Source organism: Scophthalmus maximus, chromosome 22, assembly GCF_022379125.1.
Source record: "Scophthalmus maximus strain ysfricsl-2021 chromosome 22, ASM2237912v1, whole genome shotgun sequence".
NCBI classification, from domain to species: Eukaryota; Metazoa; Chordata; class Actinopteri; order Pleuronectiformes; family Scophthalmidae; genus Scophthalmus; species Scophthalmus maximus.
In genome coordinates, this window is record NC_061536.1 from 4,136,046 (window position 1) to 4,163,853 (window position 27,808).

Consider the following 27,808-nt stretch of genomic DNA (forward strand, 5'->3'; position numbering starts at 1 on the left):
TTCTTTTTAGCTGTTTTCAGACATCAACTGTGAATCATGTCCGGAAAATTTGGTCCGGCCCTTTTCCGTAATTCGCCTTTCACATATGAAGAACGCAGCAGGAGCCAGATGTGTTCACATCAGCCGGAACATTTCCGGAACATTCTGTGGCGTCCGGGCAGAGCATGCAGGAGGTAGGACATTATTCTGCCGCAGAAAGCAGCGTTTCAGTTTACAGTCCTCATCGGAGAAGTCCAGGACAATGTCTGGACTTAAGTGCATGTCCGGGAAGCAGCTCCTGTTTCAGTCTTTGAACTGGGCCCACTGTTGACATTAAACAACTTGCAGAGAGGGACAAAATGCCAAACTGGAGACCTCAAAATGGCAGCTCACAGACCAATGGGTGACGTCACGAAGCTGGCCGTTTCCATCTGTTTCCAGTCATTGTGCCAAACTAAGTTTTGGGATTGAACAGGCTGATAGGAAAGTGGTACCGATCCTCTCATCTAACTCTCGGCAGACTGACACGTAAGCGTTATTTCCTAAAATTGGAAAACTGCTTGTTCAAATCGAAGACATTATGACGATGATCGTCGCACACATGCACCGACTCACAAACAGACCTGCTGCCGCCCGCACGGGGGGTTGTTGCTGAGCGCCGGGCCTCTCGGCGCCGTTGCTGTTGTTGTTGTTGACCTGGATGCCGTTCTGCTTCATCAGCTGCATCAGCTCGGACTCCAACGTCGCAATCTGCGGTGCGAGAGGAACCGATCGATGTTCAATCAGGCGACGGGCATTTGCTTTGTCATAACAGCTGCTTTGAAGCGCCGAGGAGAAACGCCCTACGTGATGAGGAGCGTGTACTTCATCTTTGGCCTCTAGTTTCAAACGGGAGTTGGCCAAGTCTTCCAAACGCGCATACAAAGCATTCGACTCCACAGTACATTAGGTGGAGTATATCTGAGCTGAGGCATAACTACTCTGTGTTATTGTTGGTTTCTTATTCCAGATTTTTTTCAGTTTTTTCCCCCCAGTCAGTTACAACGCAGTGCAGTGGGAGAATGAGTGTGCTCAGTGGGCAGAATCATGTTGGGGGGGGGGGTCAAAACCACACTACTGTCATGGAAAGCAGAAAATCTGTTTACAATGACTCCAAGTAAACACATGCTCCTGGACACCAAGTCCATCTAGTGTCACTGTCCAGGGAGGACAACCATTATTATGTAACAGATAACCTGCTGGAGGGGAAACAGCAAATGATGCAGTGCTGCTACTGATCTATTTTGACGACGCCTAGTACTGGATTTGGATTTAATTTCTCATATTTCCCATAAGGGAAAAGGCTAAACCCACCAACCTTGTTTGTCGTCGAACACAGCGAGGAGGCGCATTGTTCATTTTCTCTTGAGGGGAATTTCCTTTTTTGTTTAGAGGACAATGAGCTGAACATTGCCGGCACAGAGAGGACAGCTTAGCGGCGGGGAGGTACACAATTAGGGGCAAACTGTAGATGAGCGCTGGACAGAATGAGATTAAAAAGAGCTGGTTTACCCTCACTTGCAGTCCCTGGATCTCAGCCAGGTGAGCTTTCTCAGCCTCCTCCAGCCGCCTCCTCTCTGCATCCTCCTTCTGGATGAACTCCACCTCCCTGGAGGGAAAAGGGATCGTAATGTGCTGAGTAGGTGTGTGTAAAAAAAAAAAAAAAAAGAGAGACGTGTGTGTGTGTGTGTGTGTGTGTGTGTGTGTGTGTGTGTGTGTGTGTGTGTGTGTGTGTGTGTGTGTGTGTGTGTGCGCGCGTTGCCATGTGCGACTGTGCCTGCTTCTCGCTCCGGCCGGGGGGGAATAAGGGAGCTGAGGCAGTTTGAGGATGTCAGTGTGACTCATTTTACGCTGACCCTGCTGCGCATAGTGAATACACACGCACGCCGACCACACACACACACACACACACACACACACACGCACGCACACACGCGCGCACTTCTACGTTTTCTACACGCCTGCTTTTCCCCCGGTCTGGGCGTTCACTGTCTCTCCTGTGCCGCTCGCTCCTCTACTATAGATCAGCACGGAGGGGTTTGTGTCATCAGTGGACTTCCGTTTGGCCTGCAGGGCCACAGCCAATTGAAGCAGTCGGACTGGGGCTGAGCACGAGAGGTCGTGATGGGACTGACCAAAGAGATCAACTCACTGAAAAGCAGAAGAGCTGCACCGCAGTAGGACGGAAACTCAGCTCTTACCGTCCAAACGGGATAAGACTGGGGCTATAAAAAGAGCCGCTCTGCCTCACAGACGGAAAATGCAGCAGATATTCTTTTTTTTCCGCCCTCCTTCTGTTGGCGGAGGAGAGGGAGGGCGGCAGTGAAAGGAATCATTTATCTAAAAAAATGATTTATTAACGCATATGTTTAATAGGGCGACTGAGGGGGAAACGGTTAAAGCGTCGGCGTTATAAAAGGCATGTGAATGATGTTTCCCTCCAAGCTGTTTAGTGCCTCCCTCACCAAGTCAAAGAGACATAGCTTATTAAGAAGAACGCAGGTGACCGGTGCGTTCCTGGCGAGACACAGAACTCTATGGAGCTGACAAAGACAAAAACAAAATGACTTTAGCCTTATTTTGCCCTGAAGTAATTTCCCGAGTCATTTCTTTTGATTTTGAACCTTTTCCATCGCCCCGTGTCTGTAGCGAACAAGGACACCGTGGCAAACTGAAACGCACCCAACTGCACAAATCCGGGCCGAGAAACGTCGAGTTAATGGTCCAAAAGCAACACACAGCCCGCACCGAGTTGGACTGCCATCAATTCCTTTTTTTCCCTGAACAAAACAAAAGCACAGGGGTTTGCTCACTTCTGCTGGAAGTCTTTGATGAGTTTCTTGGCTTTGTTGTACTTCTTCTCCAGAGTCTGGTACTGCGCCTGCGCCTCCTTCAGGTGCTCGTTGACGGTGTGGCAGAGGGTCTGTGCCTCGATCCAGTAGCTCTCCAGCTTCAACATCCTCTCCTTGTTCTCCTCGATGCTGGCCTTCAGCTGGCTCTTCTCTTTCTCCCAGCGCTGCTTTTCCCTCTCCACCGACGTCAACTGGAGGCAGCCCCAGAAAACAGGTTTTACCCACGACAAGTGATTGTTCATTTTACAAATACCGCAAAAGGACTACTAATATATTATGTTTTGGAATAAAAGCTTTCATATTTTCACATTTGACTAGATTCTATAGTTTGTCTATCAGACCAGTCGATTAGTAGAAGTGTTTCTGGTCTCTGCAACTACACGTAAACATGACATAAGATATTCCTCTAGTTCTAGAGCAAATTTGAAAAGTTGACAAAGCTGTTCAAAGAGAAAAGCTTCTTTACAACAAGTTGAAGTCTTTATTCAGAGCACAAATTCATGACTTCATTTCCCTGAAAAGTTTTTTAGGCACCCATTTATCAGAGCGACTCACAAAACGTTAATCTTTAAATTGATCAAATTTGACAGAGCGCATAAACTGTGCACTGAGCTGTCGGACTACAGGAAGCGTAAGACACAGAAAACACAACTAGGTCCTACTAACACGCACTTGACACACTTGCAACATTGTTTGAGTTAAAAAGGAGGATATTTTCGAGAAAAATAAAAGACACAATACTTAAAACAAAATGCACTTGCAGGCTTGTTTTGTCCTCATACAACTGGTACAGAAACCATCAGAGCCTTTCGCAGGAAGCTGGATTGTTTTGAAAGCTCTCGCAGACAACTCCTTGAGCCGGAACAGGTTCCTCGACAGCTGTGTTTTAATAATCTGCTTCCTACTCCTAAATAAAAATCCCAGCCTAAAAGCTTTCCCATCAGGAGTGAAACCGTGGACCCCTCTGCTGTCCTGACGCTCGTCTCACATCCATTAACAAAATCGATTGAACTCTGACAAACTTCTGCGATTTGCACCCACCAACCAGCCGCCCACGTCCCGACAGTTTTTAATCTCCTACCTTGTTTTTAAGCTTCTGGATCTCGGCCTCGGTCACTGTGTGTTTGATCTGGAGCTGTTTGGAGAAGAGAGAGGATAGGGGAGAAAGGGAGAGGGCGGTTGGATAATCAAATGCATGGCTGCGCAGGCTCTCTCCGCTGTCGATATAGTATGACGGACGGAGGCGGCCGACCCTGTCCTCCCCTGACAGCATCCCAGCCCCAGCACTGACACAAACTCTCAGAGGAGAGAGAGAGAGAGAGAGAGAGGAGGCAAGTGATGGGAATATAAGAATGGCTAAATAATCCAAAAAAAGAAATTCAACAGCAATAAAGCTAAAAGAACTCATTCATATTAACAAGGGGAAAAAATGTATTACATTTTTTTTTTTTTAAACACTCAAATGCAGGGTCTAAAACCGTTCCATAAAATATGGAAATAAAAAGTCTCGCATAGTTTCTGAAGTGTAACGTGTGTGAGATGGATAAAGAGAGAGAGGAATGAGTTATGGACGGACATTAAGATGAGCAGTCACAGAAAAGAGGAGAAATAGCAGAAATAGAAGGGAAGAGATAGAACTGGAGAAAGAACTGGATATGGAACACGAGACACAGAAATGGAGAGAGGGGGAAGAAGTGATGATGGGAAAGTTTGAAATGTAACTAAAGAGACATTAATCATACTTTCTCCCATCGTCTATCTGAGGCTGGATTTTTCTTTTTCACCAGCAAAGAGATCTGTTTGTAAGATATTCCTTTTTTGTCCCACTGGGGATAAATTTGGGATTTAAAGGGCTCAGCCATTCGGCAAAGCCTGCCGAAAATATCTTAAACTCATGGCTGTTCCTCTCCACGGCAGTCTTCAGTAAAAGGTGGAAGACTTGTGCGTTATGAAGAGAAACCGGTCAGCACACAAATATTACACTTAGTCAAGTGAGAACATTAACACAAGTCACAGTCAAATTGTTACTATACCTCCGCAAACTCAACTCATAAAAAACTCTTTTTTTTCTCGATATTTGAGGAGTATTAACAGTATGAACAGGCAAAAACTGCTTCAGTGTACACATGGGAATATGAGTTTTGAGACTTAAAAATATTATATTTTATATAAATACTTTTAAATACAACGAAATCGGAATATCATTTTAGCAATACGGTCCGTATCTGCTTCTCGCAGCACTTTGAATACTTAGGCGTGTCAAGAGTGTAATGTTTCTTTTGGTTCCATAGTTACGTAGTTCAGCAGGTAATTTGTTTTTGTTTTTTGCTTGTGTTGACCTGGAACCTACGTTAAGCCATGCAGCTGGCTTTTTGGAAACTGTTATGAAGGTTAAGCAATGAGTCAAAGAGTGAATTTGAAATTTTCTTTAAAAAAAAAGAAAAGAAAAGGCCCATCCCCCAGCAGCCGGGTGTCTTTCCTCCTTGAGTGTGTAGGAGACAGCAAAGAGAAGAAAGAAAGAAGGTATAAAACGCCATTTTTGGGAAGAGAGAGGTCCAAATGCAGAGAATATGGAACTAATGTTTTACATCCTGAGCCCAGGCAGTACATTAGAGTTTCACTTGATATCCTCTGCGGTGCAGCTGAAGCCATTTGTTAATGTGTCATACAGCACAGCTAGGCCGCCTACAGAAAGGCTGGACTGTTCAATCGACACCAGCAGCTTTGCTGCAGCCCAAAGAGCATAAACGACTGAACAGTCAGTGTATTATTTTTCCCATTTTATCAATGTCATTTTAAGGGTAAGTTCGTTGTTACCCATTGGGAGCAGAAGTTCAACAATAGTGTTCTATCCTCAGTGGCAGATTGTGTGAAGAGCTGCAAAGGTCTGGATACCAATTTGCTTCTGTGCTCACACCTCTAATAATTCAGATTAGGAGTCCGGGACGGGTAGGTGGATCTATTGACAATTTATTCTACAACCCAGTGAAAGAGAACAAAAAGTGTAGGCTCCTGTCCACTGTATAACCATTACAACATGATAAGGAGTGGTTGAGTAGTTTACCTCTCTGAACTTCTGGTAGAGTTTATTGGCGTCCAACTCCGAGGGAGACAAGATGTCTTCCGTCTCTGGCAAGTCAAACACCTCGATGCTCTTCTCGCCGCCCGCCACAGTTGTCCCCGTGTCCTCCTCGTCGGTGGCGTACTCTCCCGTCTGCTTTGAGAGCAAATGTAAAGTCACGGAAAACGAATCGGTCTGACAGCCTGGTGTCACGAGCAGTCAACATCGGTCGCAACATAAGTTGTGCCGGCAAAATCTGAATGTCGCTTTTGATTATTAGGGCGCATGAGTCGAGGGGGCTACCGGTCACAACTGGCGAAGTTTGAGTCCGTAGGTGTCTCTAATGGAGCTAGAAATCACCCAGAAACAACTCAGCATTACAGCCTGTAAAATAAATAACTGGAGTGAAATAAACATTTTGAGGCTTGACGTTAATGTATGGCATTATGCTGCGTGTATTCACAGCAGTTTTTCTTTTTCTCTGCTTCTCAAAACACTGTGTAATGAATGTTGGCGTCAGCCATTGGGCTTTGGCTCTAAATTGATCGGTTGATTAAGTCTTTGGCAGTTGACCAACAGAGTCAGAAATTTCCAGCGGCGCCACAGAGAAAAAAACCTCCCCGTCTCTCGCTTAACATCATGCAATCTTATCCCCTTTGACTTTTTGTTTTTTAAATTTTTTGTTATGATCAATCAGTCCCGGGTGAGCGCTTTATTTTATCCTCTACACGTGAATGATGTAAGAAATAAAATGGTTTTACAGGATGGAGAATTGATGCATGCAGTGTTCATTATGCACTGTCACTGCTTCTTCCTCTCTTTCCAGATCTATCTACAATCTCTCTTCCTGTAGTTATCCGTCTTTCTGCCTTGATTACTTACATATACGTAGTAAACACACACACATACAGACACGCACACACACACACACACACACGCGCACACACTATCTCATCTCCCTCATCGCCTTGGCCTATATCCTCTCCACATCTCCTTCCCTGCACTTCCCTCCGTCTATCTTCCACCCGGATTACAGCGCTCTGGCCTGATTTTTGTCTTCGCGCATGGCCGACACAGAGCACCGTTTACATAATAGACGGGTTTGTTGCCATGGTGCCGGCGTCAAGCATTGAGGTCCCATTTACCGAAAGGTGGAGTCAACCATTGAAAGCACAGGGGCCAGTCAAACAGCAATTTGCATATGATAAATGCATTGGCCATCCCACCACATGCGTGAAGAATCGGCAGGGGAAAAGGACGATTTAGGGTCAAGTCCTGTTGTTCAGAGGGTGTTCAGTGAGCGGTGAGCTGCACCATCAATAAGTGTCTGGTCTGACGTCATCTATGGCAAAATGACATTCAGTCAGTGCTGGTGGCGAAGGGCTGCTTCTGCTGCTTTGACTGGAGGAGGCGTGCATAGGAGCCACTATTAGAGGCTTTGACTGTGTTTGTTTGTGCTGACTGAATTGTATTATATCGATATTTTTATCAGACATATTTTTTTTATTTTATTGCTTAAAGTTGTATTTTAGGGAGAGATTTCTCATTTCTCATTCTCATTCAATCAATTGGAAGAATCGGGAAAAACGGTCAAAAATTCAGTGGTTGCAGCTTCTCCAGTGTGAATACTTTGAGTTTCCCTTCACTGTCACAGACAGAGAACTGGACGCTTTTGACTTGTTGTATTATTATTTGGACAAAGTAAGACATCTGAAATGAATCACTTGGAATTTGTAAAAATTCGGACAATTAATAGAATAATCAATAACTTGAAATAAAAATAATTGCTAGATGATGAAAATAATAGTTGGTTCATCCTTAAATTGAAGTAGTTTAAGTCAAAACCATTGCCACTTTCATGTCATATGGTAATAGCTGTAATAAAAAAATTCTGACTCATGTTAACATACTTGACGTCCCTTACAAGCACATAACAATTAATTACTCTCTTTTGAAAGCTCTGACATATTCAACACTAAACATTACGGGAGCGCTTGAAAAAAGAAACAAATAAATGGATGCCTTGGATCAGTCAAAGTTTGTTGTTCAAAATACTTGAACACAGATTTAATGGATTTAGTCCCAAATAGTCACAGCACACAGCTCTCACACGACTGACTCTCTAACAATCATGGAGCTATTTCAAAGCGAGATGGAATCAATCAAATCAAAAAGTTGGGCAATTTTTTCGATCGTCTAATACTTTAAGCACTTTGAGTCATTTTAAAGGCTGAATGGTGGAACTGTTAGATGTGTGCTCGCGTGTGCGTCCACAGTAAACTGCTGACAGTGATCAAACACACACACGGGCTGACGTGCGCCTGCGTGGGCGATGTCTATTGCCAACTGAAGGACGATCTAGTCCTCTTGGGATCTGAGCCCCAGCACCACAAGGAAATGTCTGTCATGTCAAGCCAGGCCACACTCGCAGTGAGAAATGACCTCCTTCCCCCGTCCACCCTCTGAGAACTTTATACAATATTTATAGAGATATTAATATTGATGAAGTCTTTTATTGCCCCATAGATCTCTTTTGAAATGGTTTTGTAACTATTTACCCATCCGGCTGTTAGGAAATTATAGATGCCTTTGGTTCTCCACAGTGGCAGATTTGAAGTGTGTTTTTACAGGCGTCTGTTATCGATATATGGATAAACAATCGTAGCAAAATCACCGTTCTTATGTTTACGTGCCCTTCCGGGGAATCTGAGATTCACATAAAAAAAAAATCTTCTCAAGTAGTACTCCCAACACCCTCTCATCTGAAACGATGACAGCAGCAACGACAGAGAAGAGGGGAGGCTTCCTGCGTGTGGCAATGGTTGAATTCCGGCCCTGGCTCACTGTAGGAGCTGTAATAAGAGCTGACAGTGATACATGTGTTTGAGGCCGTGATTATTGGAGTGGTGGGATTAGATTCCAGGGACCTGGAGGAGAGTTCCTTATGCATGAGGGCCCCAAAACCAGCATCCACCAGGCAATGAAAGACTGGTGAAGATAGAGGAGGACGAGATGCCTGAGTGAGTATGTGTCTGCATGTAAAGCTCCGCACGAGTGCAGCTGTTCCACTTTGATTGAGACTTTACTAAGGTGTGTGCTTACTTGACTGTTGTATGAAATAGAATGCGTGTATTCATGCATGTCTACAGGGCATACACATACACACACACACGCACACACACAAACACATACACACACACACGCACACACACCTACACAGACAGACACACACACACACACACACACACGTAGCGTGGGTTACAGGGCCATGAGCTCAGTGTCTGGTGGATTAAACGTGCAGTGAGTAAGCAGCAGTATCATGCTTTGTAGGACAGAGGCTCACATGCCATCCTCTTAGTGTGCGTGTGTGTGTGGGTGTGGGTGTGTGTGTGTGTGTGTGTTTAGTGTGCCAGCATCAGAGCCTACTGTCAGTCAGTTTCATGGAGGTAATCAGCTAAAACTTCAGTTCGGCAATCATGAAACGGGAGTCGTTTTACACTAAGTGACAACTGGAAGCCTGATTTTTCCCAACGTAATGCCATCTAGAATAAGTGGACTTCAAATAAAAGCAGATATTAGGAGCTTTAATTGCACAAATTAAAATAATCCGCGCTTCAGATTATGCGACGGCTGTCATACTCTCCTTGCATCCGCTCATATTTTGTATGTACAATACTTTGTTCGACCTTTAGTAGCGTAGCATCCTGTGCAGTGGTCAGTGTTGTCCGTGCTCATTACCTCGTCATCATCGGCGTCATAGTGGGCGTACTGCTGCTCCAGCAGCTCTCGCTGTCTCCTCTCCTGCTCCAGGGTCTGCTGGATCAGAGTGGCCACCTCGCTCTGCTGGCCCGGACGCTCTCGGCCAATCACAAACCTGCAACCAGATGCAAGGTTTTACATTAGACTTGGCAACACACACGCAACACACATGCAACACACACACACACACACACACACTAAAACTACATAACAGTTACTGCATAACTACCATTTACATGACATCTGATTTTAGGAATATATCATTCTGTTGTAAGTACAAGATCACGATTTAGCTTTCATCATTCTTTCATCAGAAAAGTAAAACCAACAGCCCAAAAGGAAAAACTGACCCTATGTGTGTGTGTGTGTGTGTGTGTGTGTGTGTGTGTGTGTTTGTGTGTTTGTTTGTGTTTGTGTGTTTGTTTGCGCAGAAAAATGACCACAGCAGTCTCTGTGTGACAGCAGGTGAGGCCCACAGCCACATAGCAACGACAGCGATATCTGCTGATGTATCAGGGCAGGGCAGGGCTGGGAGACGGGACACATCATAATGAAGACAGTGGGCTCGGCCGGGCAGCCTGTTATTAGCCTGGCATGGAACTAAATGGAGAAAGCCACAGGCTACGCCTCGAAGCTACAGACTACTGACCACTGTGGTTTGACATGGGGGCATCAAGCTACAGTAAATGTCACATTCCGACGTAGACAAATATGAGGAGATGATGTTTGAGGAACTGGAACTTCTCCAGGGATTGTGTTTGTCACAAAAACGCAAATTGAGTGTGTGTTTTTCATGTCAGCACACATAATCATACTTCGGAAAGAACGCTGTGTTCCTACCTGTATGGAAACTTCCCTGAAACAAGGGTACTGCTATGATAAGTCATAATAGCACGGCAAGTGTATTATACTCATAATTCTGATTTCAAGCGAGCAACCGACGGAGAAGAATTCCTCTGACCTAGTCCAGGAAATGTCCAACCCAGCAGGGGCCCGATAACCGTCTACGAATGAGCATGCTCCTATCGGCTGCATGTGTGTGTGTGTGTGTTTGACTTCGAGACGGAGACAGACAGATAGAGAGAGAGAGGGGAGTGGATTCGAGACGGCGCCTAATCGAGTGAATTCAGTTCCGGGGGGCTCTTTCATATATTTTTCTGAAGGGGAAGTAGAGAGGGCCTTACGGTCCAGCAGAGAGGCGTATTTGATCTACATGTGAAGGAACAACTGAAGGGCAGGACCGAGAGAACGTTTTTTTTTTTTTAAAAGAGAAAGAGAAAAGAGATAGATGGAGAGGGCACAGTCTTAGGTAGGTGCGGTAGTGGAACAATCCTTGGGACAGCATGGAGGTCCGAGGAGCAGCTGACCTGGAAACAGTCTTTCTCCTCACGCATGGGGAGTCTGCCTCAGTTCCCCCCCGCGTCTCACTGGGGCGGCCTGCCACACACAGCGCTGCTTCAACTCCACAGCACAGATACCACCACTACTGATCTAATTTGCTCCAATGGGAGACATGGCTCGTGTTAAATATGCACTTTTTCGTGCAAGAGCTTTTGTAAGAGATGATGAGCACGTGGAAATAAAAAGAAAGGAGAGAGAGCTACAGGGTCGCACGTCTCCTTCATTAGGTTTTACTGGGTCGACAGGCTTTTGAGGATTGTCAGCACAGGTTTATATATGACAGATATGACTGGTCAACCATGGTGGATATAGTTATCTATCATATTTAAGGTCATCCAGAGATTTACTTTTATTTTCTGTTATGAACCTTTGGCGTTTCATGAGACTTAAATACAGAAAAAGGATGTTATCATTCTGTATTTTCCTTATTTTTAACAACTAACTAAATAGACTAACACACATTTGGTATTCCACTGAGTTTTTCTACAGCAGCAGGATAGTGTGCATGTGTGTACGTGTGTCGGTGTGTGACTGGCGAAAAATAAGAGATAATATATTCTACAAAAAGGAAAACGGCCATATACTCATGTCACCTTCGCCATTTTAGAGAAATGGCCTGAGTGCATTTATAGCCAGTGAAGGTGCATCAAGGTATGTTGGCCCACATCCAGGAAATGTACACCATAAGTGGGACGATGTCATGCGTCCACATGCTTTATTTAACAGGAGCATACAGTATTTCTCTTGTGTTTCCCCTGAGGTGATCCGTGATGGCAGGGCCGAGCGGTAAAACCTAACTAAAGGTTTTACCTAAAAACCTGGATGATTTGCTGCTGGAATTCAGGGTTAAATATAGCTAAAATGGCAAATCTAGGACAGTTGGCCATAAAACCTCTGGTGATCAGATGGAGAGAGGGAAGGATTTACTGAGGAGGAGGAGGTGGTGGAGTGAGTGGGTGAGACATGATGGAGGGAGCCTGAAATAGTCAGGGAGAAGAGAGAAGAGTGAAAAAGGTCTGGTAATTCTGCGAGCAGTAACGATGAGGAGCCACGATCACCATCACAAACGGCAAGTGTTAGATTTCAATTATCAAAAATAAAAATAAATACTTATTACCTGATTCTAGATATTTAATAGGCAAATTCCAGTATAAAGCTTTCTGCACTGCACATATTATGCTACGTAGATAGACAGGTGACAGATTGAACCTTTTCAAGGCTGCCTCACCCGCAGTGCCACATCCTGGTATGTGGCAAAAAAAAACCTATGGTCAATATTAGTTCAGCAAACAGCCTCTCTCTGTTTTCATGCTGTCGGACGACCGGAACAGGACTGAGCCATGAACACCACAGAGGCCTCCAGATTATATAACTGCAAGTGTCTAGATCAAGCAGATGCATGACACGACTGTCACGGGAATGTCAAGGTGTAAAAAAAACAAAATAAAAACAGTACAAGAGATATTGGGAGTGAAGAAAAAGCGTGATAGTGACAGAGAGGAAGGGCAAAGAAGGTGGAAAGCAGCGAAACATGCAGCAGAAAAAAACACTAAACCACACCAAGAAACAACTGAAATCTGAGATGGCCGGGTTCACAGAGTTGCCAAGAACAGCACTGGCTCTCCAAATCAATGTCTTCCCGAGTGTGTGTGTGTGTGTGTGTGTGTGTGTGTGTGTGTGTATGTGTGTGTGTGTGTGTGTGTCGTCCGCACCCCGCTGCTCTGAGCGGACCCCGGACAAAACAACTTGCTCGACTGTCAAACGTGGCACACTTGTGTCACGTATTGCGTTCCCACATCTTCTCAGATTTGATAATGAAGCCAAGGTTCTTGCCAAACAAAGTGGCACTGAGCTTTTTTTTCTGCTCAAGTGGCTGCTTTGGCAGCTTTGGCACCATGCACCAGCAGGAGCGAGGAGCGCTCGCGATTTCAACATGCAGCGGCGGGGAAAAAGTGAGCACCGAGGACGAGATCATGGCCGAGTTCTAGGAACGTTCTCAGAGGCCGCAGTTTGTTAGGAATTATACGTGACACTGAGATGATAGTCATTTTTTTGGGGGGGCTTTAGTGTTTACGCTAATAATTGTCTCTGTCCTGTTGTGTCTATGTTTTAATACTCTCTGTTTTTATGTGGTCTAAGAAAAAGACACAATGTATTTGTGTGTGTCTTACCGGACCACTCCCGATGTGTTCCTGAGGACGGAGGCAGCAAAGCTCTGGGTGACGCCCACCAGACTGGTCCCATCCACCTCCACGATCTGGTCGTTCACCTTTATCCTGAAGCAGACAGGAAATATGACAGTATCATTCTGTGTCCGCAGATCTGTGTGTACACGTGAGCTGAAAGTTACACTCATATAGCCTGCACACAGTGTCCTTTTTGAAAATTAAAAAAGACAAACAAACACACTGGGGAAACTACCGCAAGAGGGAAAAACGGACAAACAAACTGGCCTATCATGGCGTGTTCACATGATTTTCCAAATAACAACAGCGACAGACTCCCTCTTGGTCACGAATTTCCACTGCCATGGCTCCAGACTATTGCCAAACCAAGAGCCAGAAGCGATGAGGCTCAAAAGAAACTAGGAGGGCTAACGAGGACACGGAGGCCATCCAGCCTTTTGCCCTGAGCCTCAACACATCGCGCACTTCTGCTCTGCTCCACCACATGACGAGAGGCCAGTTTAGTTCCTGACCAGGGATTGAGCTCCTGATGATGCTCCGTTCACGACAAGGGAACTGCGAACGAATCACATAGAAGAGATGCCTTCGCAAAATATTCTTTTTAAATCTGATTGAAGATCTGCATTAATACCTGATTTAAAAGGAATAACCAAATTAAGTATCTAATCCTTTCACTGCTCAGAGGGACGACACATATATAATTGTTTTATACAACAAATCTTCCGGTTTGTGTGCGTCTGTGTGCGTCAGACCATAAAGTCAAACTGAGCAAGAGAGAGTGAGGGAGCCCAATGGCGCGAGAGGTAATGATGGAAGGAAATTACATTCTGGCTAGTGACTCCTCTGTGTGTGTGTGTGTGTGTGTGTGTGTGTGTGTGTGTGTGTGTGTGTGTGTGTGTGTGTGTGTGTGTGTGTGTGTGTGTGTGTGTTTGTGTGTGTGAGAGAGTGAGAGAGAGAGAGTGAGAGTGAGAGCACTTGGCAGGCAAATGAGTGTGCACAAGTCAATATTTATTTCTATCAAGACACTAGTATGTCAAGTCTTTAGATCATTTCTCTCGAATCGTGATTAAGGTATATTGCAAAATCTGTCATGAGGACACAGGTAGGGCTGCAGAAATCCCAATAAAGGATGATTCTGTTTCCATTGTCTAGTAGAGGCACAATTGCAATATTCAACACAACATAAAGCTGAACTAACAAGAAGAAATGTATTTCTCCTCCATCTCCTGTTCTGTTTGTTGAAAGGCCCTAATCAGCATCAAATGCGATCAAAGCTGGAGTGGTTTTTTTTACAGTAATTCTGAATGCACGTGGCGCACGTGACTCGGCGCAACACTGGGACAAACACACCATTGTGTGTTTCAGAGGGATTTTGCCGTGTGTGATAATTGGGTGCGATAATGCTGCACACATGCAGTTTTCTTCAATAAATTCACAGCATCACAGAGGAGGGGGATCAAAGAACACAAATAAATTCTTCCGCAATGTTCAGGGAAAGAAAAAAACTTAAATATACTTTATGCATTTGAACCTTAATTGGATAAATTCTGTAACTATATGGTATTTTCTTTACCCCTGGGTCTCCAGGAAACCCCTTAAATGAAATGTTCAATAATGCTCAAAGTTAAACACAGACATGATCTCAATTAAATGAAACATGAATTACTACACTGGACTGTACAAGTGGAACTATAACTATTCATTATATTCTTCATCTATATCGATAACAATCAGGCTAAAACGAATCGGATATTTCAGCCTGGACTGAGGTGGTGGTGGAGCTTCAAATTAAATTAAAATAGTTGCCCAAAAACAACACAGGCCCTGTCTTTTGAGTTATGCTCTCCTTCATCATTAGCAGAGCAGCAATTACATTCGGACAAATGAGAGGCACTAGTGTTTAAAACTTTGTCCAGCTCAAATAAATGAGACAAAGCCTCAAATCCACAGACTTAGAAATGTGTTCAGCTTGGGCTTTGGCAAAGCTTTTCCCTCTGATCTTTTCAACATTTCTCCCACTCCCTGCGGGAAAATTAGACTTTTTGGAGTCGGTTCAACTGTCATCCTAGAGCTGGATCAACTTTGCTCACTTTTGAACAAGCCAACCCCCCCGCACCCCCAATCCCCATCTCTGCTCACTACCTCTTTTTTTAGCTAATCTCACCCTCGTGTGTTGGTGGAAATGGCAGCCCTGGCTAATGCATCAAAGAAAAAAAAATATATTAATCCCAAAAGAAAATACACCTACTGCGAACATTCCCGGTGCAATAGAGTTCACAGTGCGTCTGAGGAGCTTACAGTACTTAGTGCTCTCACATTTGCTTTCAATTGAAGTACAATTTGTTTTATTTTTTAAATCTATTTATAGGGAACCTGAACCACACAGACACACTAATAGGTTAGACGCTGGTGGTCTGGAGGCAGAAAACCACTGCTCACCTGCTGTCATGTCCTCCTTTTTACCCCCGGCTCAGTGCTTACTCTGCACTGTTCACGCTTTTTTAATGCATAAAGACACACACACACACACACACACACACACACACACACACACACACACACACACACACACACACACACACACACACACACACACACACACACACACACACACACACACACACACACACACACACACACACACACACACACACACACACACACACACACACACACACACACACACACACCATCCAGGGTATGGAAGCCAATGCAAATCTCTATTTTTGTGCCGACTAATTATTTTGTGTGTTTGTGTGCGTGCGTGTGTGTGTGTGTGTGTGTGTATTTGAGTGTCTTTGTGTATGGGAAAACAGAAAAGATAGGCTGTGCGTGATATGTGCATCTTGAGTCCTGGACACACTGAGCTTTCACGCGCTCTCATCTGCTTTAAGGTGTTTCCAGAGTACGCCGTCGCTCACAAATGCATGAGATATCCAACAAGAGGGGCAGCTCTCACCTGCCGTCCCTCTCTGCGGCTCCACCCTCGATGACGGTCTTGACAAAGATGCCCAGCTTCTCCAGGCCTGCATCGGCACCAACACCCATCCCGATGATACTGATCCCCAGGCCGTCCTCGTCTGGGAACATACAGAAATGTATATGTTTTAGGCTCCAACAATCCCCCAAAAGCCTGCAAAATCCGGTCGGCTTAATGGCCTCCATTTCTAACTAACAAATGAGCTTGGATAAGCACAGTGAAACCAAAATGGCTCCCTGTAAAGTGATGTCAGGTGGAGCAAGGGGTTGGTGTAAAAATAAACTCAAAAGGAGGAACAATTGATTTATTAATGGAGAAGAGGAAGGGACATCCACTATATAGACATGGTGGCCCTCACATGAATGGGAAATGAGTTGGATGGGAAAATCCCTTCCTTTGTAGCATTCATCCATCTCCATCCTGCAGTAATCATTCACGAGCTGTTAGTTTGACATAACAGAGAGTGGATGGTGAAATCTAGCAACGTAAAGTCAGTCTATTTCAGGGCCTGTGGTAATGTTGGATATCCACACAGGAAACCTCAACAGGGCAAGACAAGGGAAGATGATGCAACATCACCTGCTTGCAGCCCCATGGTGCACACAGGGAAGTGTGCACCACAGTGTCTGTGTGATTTTGCAACAGGATGGTAAAGAGCAGTCCTATCATTAATGGCTGGGCCAAAAGGTATAAAAAGAAATACTGAAAGACATAAATGAATAAAGTTGTGAAGAAACAACCTGGATGGGGGGGGGAAGAATAGAAATATCAATATCACATCCGATTCCAAGCGAAATCCAATATGCAAGTCATTCTGTGTACTTGTAGGTGATGAGTATGATATAATATTCTTAGATTTTCTTTCCCACCTTTCTCCAGCTCCACAGGGAAGAGTTCCAGTTTCTCCACCCTCTTCTCCAGCTCGTACTCTGCGGAGGAGGCCACAGGATCCACCTCCTCATTGCGTCGGTCATAGTCCTCATTGGAGTAAGTGTTGAACACCTGGAAGAAAGAAACAAAGAAGCACAAGGGGTTTAATGGTGGTGAGTGGGCACACACAATCAAATATGGCAAATGATTCACATTGCAGCGATGGAGGACTCAAGATTAAGCCAACTCATCAACATGGTTCTGGGTCTTTACCTAAGTTTTTTAAAGGAGATATAATACTGCACTAAAAGGCTTCAAGAGAATAATTTGCTGCAACGACAATATTGACAACACAATATTGTTAAGACGATAACAGTGGTTGTTCTACAGGCTTTTGTGAATATTGATGAATTATGAGGCTTTTACGTTTCCAACCGATCTATTATCTTCACAAAACATGTAACAACACTGTGGTGAATAAAGGCCATCATAACCAAGTCACAGGCTAAAACAACAAATCCGCATATTAACATAAAACAAAGTAACTGTACAGCCGACAGACATAGTGTGCTGACGGAGGATACAGAGAGGCCTCCCTCGCTCCCTCTGAGCTGTGAGGACCTCACAGGAACCGCTGCTCCCCTGCAAGTGTCAGCTGTCACTTCACATCTCACCCCAGCCGAGCGCTCAAACTGCTCAAACTGCAGCGAGGAGGAGGGGGGCAGGCGAGGAGGAGAGCGCTGCTGTGCACAAGCTGGCTCCAATGTGCATGCTGTGGTCAACGTCTGCATTGCGGTGATCTGCAGAAAACGTCCGGCGGGCAGGTGCCAAGTGCGCTGGCACACAAAAATGTTTACGTGGTCAAAAGACATCCAAAGACATGGATGCAACGTAATGGGCACCCATGGATGGAGAAATTACAGTAGCCAGCAAAGCTGCCTGTGTGTGTCGCGTTCAGACAGACACCTGCATACCCAAACTGATGGCAGCTGCTTTCATTGAAATCCGAACACCTAGTGACATTTGCCACATGGTCCTGTCTCCTGTAAGGAAGGATTTCAAGTGGAGGATATCACACCCAATGACATCGATCGTTTTCAATTTGCATGCTGCCCGTCTGTGATCACGTGAATCAGAACTACATTGGATGAGAGAAATAAGCGGCCACACGCTGCGTTGACGACGCAGGTGACGTCCGCCCAGCTGTAACGCCAGCTGCTGACTACCAGCTCCTCAGTGCCCCGAGCGAAAGAGGAAATATATTCTCAGTAGAGATCAATCAGGCGTCATGTCATTGATTAACTTTTTTCATTGATTTGGTCATCGATTAACGCCTCAAGCCAGATTTATGTAAGCCACTTGGTATGCATGTGAGTCAAAAGATCCTGGCTGTGTCAGGTCATAACCAATGCCGGCTTCTGTTGTTTCATATTTTTAGTATTGCAGGACACTGTGAAAGATAACAAGATAAGATAATACTTTATTGATTGAATGAGGGCAAACTGCACAAAAAAAATGCACAAAAAGGCTTGTAAATGTATGCGTGCTCGTGGTTACACGTTTTCATGTTGTGCTTCTGCCGATGATGGGCTGTGGGTCGACCGACACCTTAACACGCGGCAGAGATCCAGAGAACAGCAGTGAATCAGCCGTGCTCCGTTGAAAGGACAGTGCGCTGGTTGTTCACACAGCTTGGGCACATTGATATAGCGTGATGCTCGGGTTGGTTTATATTCTTTTGTCAGTATTAGTCTGCGTGAGCTCTATCCATGACCTCCCTGTCATCAATCATTCAGTGTGATCAACAGCATTGCATTATTAATGCTTGCTCGCATGCATGCACACGCACGCACACGCACGCACAAACACACAAACACACAAACACACACACACACACACACACGCAGGCCTTTCAAACACACATACTGTTGGCAAATGCCAAACACCAGCACTGGACTTCCCGGATGCGATGCAGTCAGTTGACTCTCTAATGGCCTCTCTCAGTCGCTCTGTCCTATCTACAAACACATTAGCATGTGGCCAGTCACTTGAGGGTGTAAAAGAGAAAAGGGAGAGGGGGAAGTCATGAAGGGAGTTGAGTACAGGTGAGGGTGGATCTGTGAGAGGAAACAGCAGAGGCACAGAGAAGGAGAATGATTAGAAAAGGGCAGCAGAACAAATAAAAATAAAATCAAGACAGAGGGAGAGACCAACTGGGAAAGGCCAAGGATGAAGAGGGAGCGATGGTGACTTGAAGAAGGAGGGACATTATAAAGGAAAGAGCACGAACAGGGGGAAATAAGAATAAGTAATCGGTGGGAGAGGGAAAGAGAAACAGATGGACAGATTGCACCGTTAAGAAAAAGCATTCATTCGGCAGATATTAAAAATGCCCCTTCACTTAAAAAAAGCTGAGCTTTCAGAAATGTAAAGTTCAACCAGTGCAGACAGATAAGGGATTCAACCGCTAAAGTCAGATTTGGGTTCAATTTGAGCCGAGCAAAAGCTTCACCTTTCTCTTTTTAGATAGGATGTACACTATCTTCTCGTTCTCTCACAAGCACTGTCTGACCGAAAGAAGCAGAGGACAGCCGAGGATGAAAACAGGAGGCAGGAAGGCAGAGGGCATGTGAGACGGCACAGTAATGTGTGTGACTGTGGTTGACCTTGGTAGTGCGGCGGCACACTGCAGCCCGCTGCCTGTGTTACCATAGGGAGATGAAGCCAGAAAATGGCACGACCAGGCATGCAGATGGCAAACGCAGGTCCGACAGCTGTGGAGCAGAGTTGGCGCTGCTGTTTGCCACACAAATGTATAGCAGCTACACTCATTCAGACAGCTTCAAATGCAGTCAGTGTTTGCTTTTCACAAAGATGCACAATGAGGAGACGGCGGCATGGGGCAAAACTTTAAAGGGAGGACACGACCCAACAGTGCCTATGTGTAGCGAGGGACAGGCCCCAGAGACAAAACCTGTCAGCTTCACTAAATGTTGACCCACATAATCCAATAAACTGAATCACCCCCACCCCGGAAACACCAATGTCAGAAAATTCAATCCTTAACTGCTTTCATGACTGTGTGAAATCTATATCAAATACCATACACATACACATACACGTTCAAATATCGAAGCTGAAAATTCGGTTCACCTATCATTAACAATGCATGTGGGAATGTTAACATCCTGTAAATTTGCTCATCATTTTAAAGCAGCTCTTTCAGTGTAATGTCACAAAACACATGAGCCATTTTAGGACATGAAATAATTCACGGCAAACTCTGGAAAATAACAATTCTTTTCCGGAGTTTGTCATTCACATATGAAGAATGTAGCTGAAGATTGTCCGAGTCAGACACGTTCACATCAACAGGAACACTTGCGGAGCATTCTGTCGTCAACATGCCCGCTCACTCGCTCCGAAGCTTCGGGAAATTTCACCAATTGTGTTCTCACATGAGCTTACAGACATTTTCCGGAGGTGTTACTTGGGGGGCTGGCTGGAAAAGTTACGGAGCCCTTGTGGAGCAACATTTGGGCCCTCCGGAGAAGTAGAGGAAAATGCCCTGACTTCAGTGCATGTCTGAAAGCAGCTTATACTGTACACAATGCAGGCTCACATCTGTCTCCAACAAGTCTGATAAAGACAAACGCTGCTCTTTCCATTTGTCATTCTTCACTGTATCAACCGATATCTCCTCTTGTCACCCCGACACCTGATCATAAACACACAGACGGACACCTAAGTGCAGACAGCAGATGTGCTTGGGCGACCACATTTTGACTCCTATTTCCAATCCCCCGCAGGAGGATGCCTACATTTTGGTTATCCATTTTGGTGGATGCTGCTGAGCCCTCTTAGCCGACGCAAGCGCCTCTCTCTCTCTCTTCATGTGTTTATATACGGGTGTTTGAGTGTATATCCTGAAAATGTACATCAGGTAGTCGAGTGATAAAATTAAGGAGCTGTGTATGCATGTAGGCTTTGTACGTGTGCCAAACCAATAGAAAGTTGACTGCAGGTTCCAGTCTGAAGATTTAAGCGTGTATACATAGAAAGCTGGTGTGCTGAATCAAGGTTCATCTCAACTGAGTATGTGACACCTCTTCAGCCACATCATGTTCGTCTGTCTGTCTGTACACCAATCTGTCAGGAAAGCTGTTGGCCCAGCCTGATAGCTCCCCTTTGGAGCGGAGACGAAGGGATTAGACAAGGGCCCGCTAAGCCACAGGAGAGGACCAAGGGAGAGGGAAATAACAGAACATGGGGGTTATGCTGAGCAGTACGCAGGAGAGAACCTCTACATTTTACTCTTACCTCGACTTTTTCTTGCGTACCAGGACTTCCTGCAAGCTGCCGATACTCGTTTAGACTTACACATTTCTCTGAGTTAGAACATTGTCGGAAACATTTGGTAATAATCTCAGTACACAAGTCAGCAAAATTAACAAAGGTCCAGTCGTTTTTAAGACAATATAATGGACAGGTTATACCTCGTATCTTTTATTCACTGTTGAAATTCATATAATATGTTCATGTCAATTCATGTACTACTTAATCATTTGCTAATACCAACTGATGTACGCGCCACATGTGAGTAAAGGGAGTACCACTTTAAGCACTGATGCTGAGGAAGAAAAGGGTAAGAAAGAAAATAGATATAAAAGGAGAGGGGGAAAGTGGGGACTGGGACAAAGAAAAGGACAGATGAGGGGACACGAGGAGAGATGTGGGCTTTAATTTGATGAGAAAATACGGAGGGGTAGCAACAGCGAAGGAAGAATCCAGTTAACAGAGGCTAGGAGGCAATATTCACTGAAGGAGAGAAGAAACAGAATGACCCAAATGATTCATGGGTTGGAGCAGCAGAAGACAGTGAGGCTACTGAGGAGTGAAACAGGCAATAAGAGGAAAATAAAGAAAAGACAATGAAAAAAACACACAAAGCGGAGGCAAATCTAAGGAGCAGGCGAGGCCAGGGGTAATTTGCTCCGGGCTTGTTTGAGTCCTTGCCTAAGATGTCACAGCGTGGCACCCATGCCCGGCCAACCGCCTCTGATGGTATTAAACTGGGCCTTTGGCGGATCTGTGCAAGTGCCGTCGTTTGGCCTGCGTTTTCCAGACAGTGGACGCTGCCCAGGGCAAGAAGACCTGGAAGAAATGTTCCTTACTGCTGTGGCATGAGCCCAGCAAACGCTGCAGAGGATAAGCTACAGCCTGGTACATGCACGCACACAGGAACACAGTTTGCTCTGCTGTGACAGCTCAGCACATTTCCAGTCCATTACTTGTACCTGTAGTCACCCACCCACACACAACACCAGGCCAGAGAGCTGACAGCCTGGTGCTGAGGAAAGTGTCTGGATGCTGAGGGGATGAGACACTTGCTGATGACAGAAAATGAATTCATGTCTGGCAAGAACCCACGGAGATTGACAGGTATAAAGGTGTGGATATGGGAAGAGGACAGGGTGAGAAAAGAGAGACAAACAGAAGCGCTCAGTATCTGGCTCTAAATGAGGATACGTGAGAACATAAGAGGACTCAAACAGTCGATTCAGGGGCCAACCGTTCTGTCATGTTGACATGCAGCACATCGCCCCTCGTCTGAGGAAGTTACACTGGCTTCTAGGATGTGGCGGAATGCCACGATCTTGCTGGTCAGCCTTTTTTCCTTTTTTCAACTCCAGATGTAGCTTCTGCATACAGATTGGTCACACATTCTGTTCACACAAGTGGACGCGTTTCAAAGGCAAACACTGCCGAGGTGTTTCCCTTGAAATCAAATCTAATTTAATAGCTTTTTTTTTTATTCCTAATGAAGAAAGTTCCGCATTTTGAAACAGCCGTGTCTTTTTTCCCCTCAATCAAAAATGCATTACAGTCCACTGTGTGAGGCACAATACCACTGGATGCCATGACTCCCACCAACAAAACATAGGCCAATGCTGGGGCAATGGGGGGCAGAGCGTAGTAAACAACTGCCACTGAATGACTGCAGACAATGCCCTGCTTTATATTATGCCTTGGTCATATACAGTGGGTGGGAGGCTGGGATCCCAAGCAACACAACAACATGTCGCTTGTTACAGCGCCGATGCCCTAATGCCCACTTGTCCTGCTACCTAATTCATTAGGCCGCGACGATGACGAGGCAGAGTGTGGGACCATATTTCTGCGCAGCAATAATAACCACTCGGTGTGATCTGGACCATTGCGAATATGTCACGATTCCTAGAACAATCTTTTTTCACGACAAAAAAACAACAATCCAGTCTGAGGGTTGATATTTACGATATGTGATTGGTGATTGGTTGATTTAAATTCAGACTGTTCACCTCAATCATGTTCCTGACTGGTGGTAAACAAGGACAGTGCAGACATTGAGACACTGCTCTGTCCAGTTTTTCTGGGTTTTTTACTGATACAAAAACTGGCAGCGCAATGATGATGTCATTAGAAGGGGGCCAACACTTGGTCGTTGGAGGCCTGATGATGATTCATGACACAGTCCACCGTGAGGTAACTGACCAGCCCTCAAACACCGCAGGGCACGTCTCGCCTTTCCCGGATCATTAAATATTCAACCCCCCGGGGAGGATCGGGTGGCACCGGAACAAGCAAACAAAAACACCACTGCATTAATAATGGAGTGACTAAGCCACGCGTGCGCACAAACACGCACATACTGAGTTTTGGGGCAGTTGTACATGTAAAAGTGGTCAAAGAGGAAGGAAAAATCCTTTGAATGAGGACATTTTCCTTTTCCATTCGTAGCTGGACTACATTCACGACAACCACAAAAACTCATCGGGCAGTTTGGACTAAATTTCAATGAATGACACTTAAAAATAATGCTGGATTGTTAATGCTGACTTTTGAACTCAGACAGCTACATAATAACATACTAGTTATCACACAAGTTTCTACACTAGGCGAATTGTACAGAGTCTACAGCATTAAATAAACATTCAAGATTTTTGGTTCAAAAGAGGCTTAACAAAAATACCCCACTGTCATTCTGACTGCGCTCAGCCGCTGTTTTTGCTGGTCTGACCGAAATCTCAGCCATTATATAGGCCTAGCTGTCGTTGCATGGTGTTGGAAACCCTCTGCTAACAAAACCCTATTCCTTCTCCAGCCGTAGATTTCACAACCAGGAGGTTGACAGTCAGCATTCACCCAGCTTGCAGAGGGGAAACACCAGAATTTACGGCACAACGAAGGCTTGCATACTGGAAACTGTGCAGACAAAGAAAGTCATGTAACGCTTATAATATGGCAGAATACCATTCATGAATTGTGTTTTATCCATTGAGAATGGTCTTAAAGGGGAGGACTTATCTGAAGAGGCATCCAATCATTCCACTGCAACACTGGACTAAGGGGGTTAAGCTGTATAGCCATCGTGCTACAGACCTAAATACTACTTATAAAAGACATTCCCAAAATCCGTGTCAGTATTGGTTCCAAAATCCCAGAAATGCTGTTGCACATGTATCATCAGTCAGAAAGACAGAATGCCCTAAAGTAGAGTAATCCTTTTCATCAGAAAATATGGTCAGAAGGTTCCTGGCTTGAGGCCATCTAATTTCAGCTTGTGAAGCAAAGGACTGTATTCGCTGATACTCCAGATAAACACGATAGGAACCACGCAGATGTTTACTGTTGATGTACTTTTATGGACAGTGGGAAGATGATATTGTACAAAAACATGTTGACAAAAAGCTGGGTGCCTCTGCTGTCATGTACTGTGTTAAGGGCAGTCAACTGAGTTCCCAAACGTTCGAGACAAATAACCGTCTCTCAATGCCTGGCAAGTCTTAGGAATTGGTACTGGGATGGTGGAAGTTGGCAGTTTCTCTGTTCACAGGCATCAGCGACTTTGTCTTTATGTTCTTTCCACGCTCCGGTAAGTGCAAAACGAGTCTCTGAATTGGTTTGAGGCGCTGCAGCGCGAGATGCAAAGCAGCTTGCGGAGAAAGTTCAACATAGTTTTTTTTGCAAGCAAATGTTTATGTAGGATCTTGGATGCAAGCATGAAGGTGTCCTCGTCCATCCTGTGCGCGTGCCATTTTAAAACACAGGGCGCTGCATCTCCAAATTCACAGCATTCATCAATAAATATTCATAGGAAAAGATTGAACACAATCATCCTCATATGCTGCAGAGCGACACACCAGGCAAATTATCCAGTGAAAGACTTTCATAAAAATGTGCTAAATCTTGCATCCTCCTTTGCCATAGCAAAGAGGACCAAACGTCAGTCTCTCTGATCCTGTCACAGACAGCATGCAGAGTGGAGGGACTGATTACAGAGCTCCTTCAGTGGCCATTTAACTGGTACTCCACTCGTCACATCTGCTTAATTCCATTAAGATATTGCAGTGTCCTGACTGACACAAAATACAGTTGCGCCACACTGGCACAAAAAAAAATACCATTAAAAGGACGATATACATGCCATACACGTACAGAGCAGGAGAGGAAAACAAGAGGAGACTGACAGGGTATTGCTGCACGCCGAGGGAGAAGACCCTCGCCGTCAAACTCCTGTGGTGCGGTTTGACAAAGAGAAGGAAAACGCACCGGATGGGCTGAAATTTTTATGACCCGAGCGAACAAGACATGGGAAACTGAACACGAGCTGAGATGTATACGATCCCATCAGGTTTAACGCTGTATACTGAACATTATATATCAGTTCGCACAGAACAGTGCATGATAGAGGATTGAGTCTACTTCAATACTACCACATTATTCTGTACTGTATGCCACAGACTGAACAATATAACCCGGGGTACAAACGTCAAGGATAGGACCAGTGGCTTGAATGAACATGAGACCTGATTTTGTTCTGTAGGTCAGTGCCCTCGGGAAGGAAGGCTGTCTTTGCCTTGGGTAGCTCGACGCAGTCACATGTAGTTAGGATGCTTCAGTTGAGTGAAAGGATGTGGAAGAAATGATTAATTAAAAAACAAAAAAAATAGCTATGTGTTGTACAAAACTAGGATGTTGGCCTAGTACAGTGAACTTCATGGTAGCACAAGAGGAAAGACAGGGGATCACCAAACCCATCATCTGGGAAATTTGAACGTCTCTACAAAATCTTGTTCCAATCCAATTGGGAGATGTTGACATATTTCACAGGATATGTTAAAACTCTGACCATCTGGTTGTACCCAAGGAAAAGTCAGGATCATCACCTGGATTTGGAGTTATCCCCGGGAAATCCATCTAAGAGTTGATTTTGTACGCAAAAAAAACAACCTAATAGTGGCACTATAAAACACTAGGTGATCACCAGTCAGTAAGAATAATCATCTGGTGACTCTGAATGTCAGTAAAATATTTCATGGAAGTCCATCAAATTGATATTGAGATATTTCATTTCTGAGCAAAGAACCCAGACCAACCAGAATCTCAATCTATTTCCATGCTGCTAAGCATTAATGGAACTGTTACTCTTTTCAAGCTGACGTCCGTGTGCATGTTTACAAAATGTTGCCCAAAGCTGGTTGTATATCATTTTCTCCTGGGGCAGATTTCTAAATTAAATAAGCTTTAAAAGCTGGGATTTTTTGAAATAGTTCATCCGCTTTATGGGGCAGGACTAAGAAATATTGCGTGAAGAGGAGGGAACATTTTAGTATTAGATTATAAAATAAGATAAATATTTCTAGGCCATCTCTGCAGTTTCCTCCCACAGGGGTCAAGCTGGACTCGTGCGGGGCCGAGGGCTGAGAAAATAGCTTTGTGTCTTTCACAATATAGACGAACAAAGGACAGAACCCTGTTTGTTCCTCCTGCACTGAGAGGAGGGGGGCGTATGTTGAAGTGGGAGGGGTGCATGTCTAATTGTGCGTGTACGTCTGTGTAAAGGGAGGGGGGCAGTGCCCCTCTTGGATACTCCATATGATGAACGAGCGTCGTCCCTTTTCATAGAAAACAGAAGCCTTGAAATGACAGACAACAGAGCAGCATATTTGTCGCCTGTTATGGCCTAAATGGGGACAGCATGTTCTAACAAGTGCTCAAATTCACCTTACATGGAAAATAAAGTTTGCTAAATTTGATCTTATGAAAAGCTTTTACCCAAATGATCAAAAATAGGTTTTGTAGATATCTTTTAATAACATTTTATGTGGTATTAGTTAAGTGTATGAGCAAATGCACAAGGCCACAATTTAAGCCCTTGATCATTAATGACTAACTTCATGAACAAAGTGATCACATTTCAAAGTTTTCATATCCTTGTGAAAATGTGTACTTGCATTTGCGTGCACGTGAGTTGAGTCTGGTGAGGGAGCAAAAGGGAAAGAACCAAAAGGACACATGCTGCAGAGACAGTAGAGGGTAATTAGTGAGCCAACATCACGTTTTCTCCTCAGAATAACTGGACTAATTGTTCTGGTTCATTATGGAATGTTAATAGGATAGATCCTCAACCTGCATACACCTCAATCTCTAAACCGCTACTGTATTCAGAACATATGTATGCGCAGACACAAACACACACACATACACACACACACACACACACACACACACACACACACACACACACACACACACACACACACAGATTGTACTGTGTCAACAGGTTAAAATCACACAAAAAAATTGGATTCCACAGACAAATTGAATAAAAAGGATAAAAATGGAATAGAATTACCTA

General features: G+C 44.7%; 1 protein-coding gene and 1 non-coding gene across 10 annotated transcripts in view; both read right to left on the reverse strand.

The window, feature by feature from the left end:
* The window catches only part of ppp1r9a (protein phosphatase 1, regulatory subunit 9A), a 44,925-nt gene that overhangs the window by 8,482 nt on the left and 8,635 nt on the right, over window positions 1-27,808 (reverse strand). For 7 of the 9 annotated variants that reach the window (XM_035620252.2, XM_035620259.2, XM_035620258.2 and 4 more), the window contains exons 3-11: window positions 17,127-17,259; window positions 16,237-16,357; window positions 13,263-13,367; window positions 9,670-9,805; window positions 5,935-6,087; window positions 3,952-4,005; window positions 2,832-3,061; window positions 1,531-1,627; window positions 603-729 (exon numbers count right to left, since the gene is read on the reverse strand). In XM_035620252.2, the coding sequence (XP_035476145.2) occupies window positions 603-729; window positions 1,531-1,627; window positions 2,832-3,061; window positions 3,952-4,005; window positions 5,935-6,087; window positions 9,670-9,805; window positions 13,263-13,367; window positions 16,237-16,357; window positions 17,127-17,259 (1,156 nt within the window). The remainder of the gene's footprint in view (window positions 1-602; window positions 730-1,530; window positions 1,628-2,831; window positions 3,062-3,951; window positions 4,006-5,934; window positions 6,088-9,669; window positions 9,806-13,262; window positions 13,368-16,236; window positions 16,358-17,126; window positions 17,260-27,808) is intronic. The other 2 variants (XM_047330013.1, XM_035620256.2) reach the window with 1 other exon arrangement.
* Window positions 4,726-4,836, reverse strand: LOC118292554. Its single transcript, XR_004786932.1, has one exon. It is a non-coding gene; the product is annotated as a U5 spliceosomal RNA (small nuclear RNA).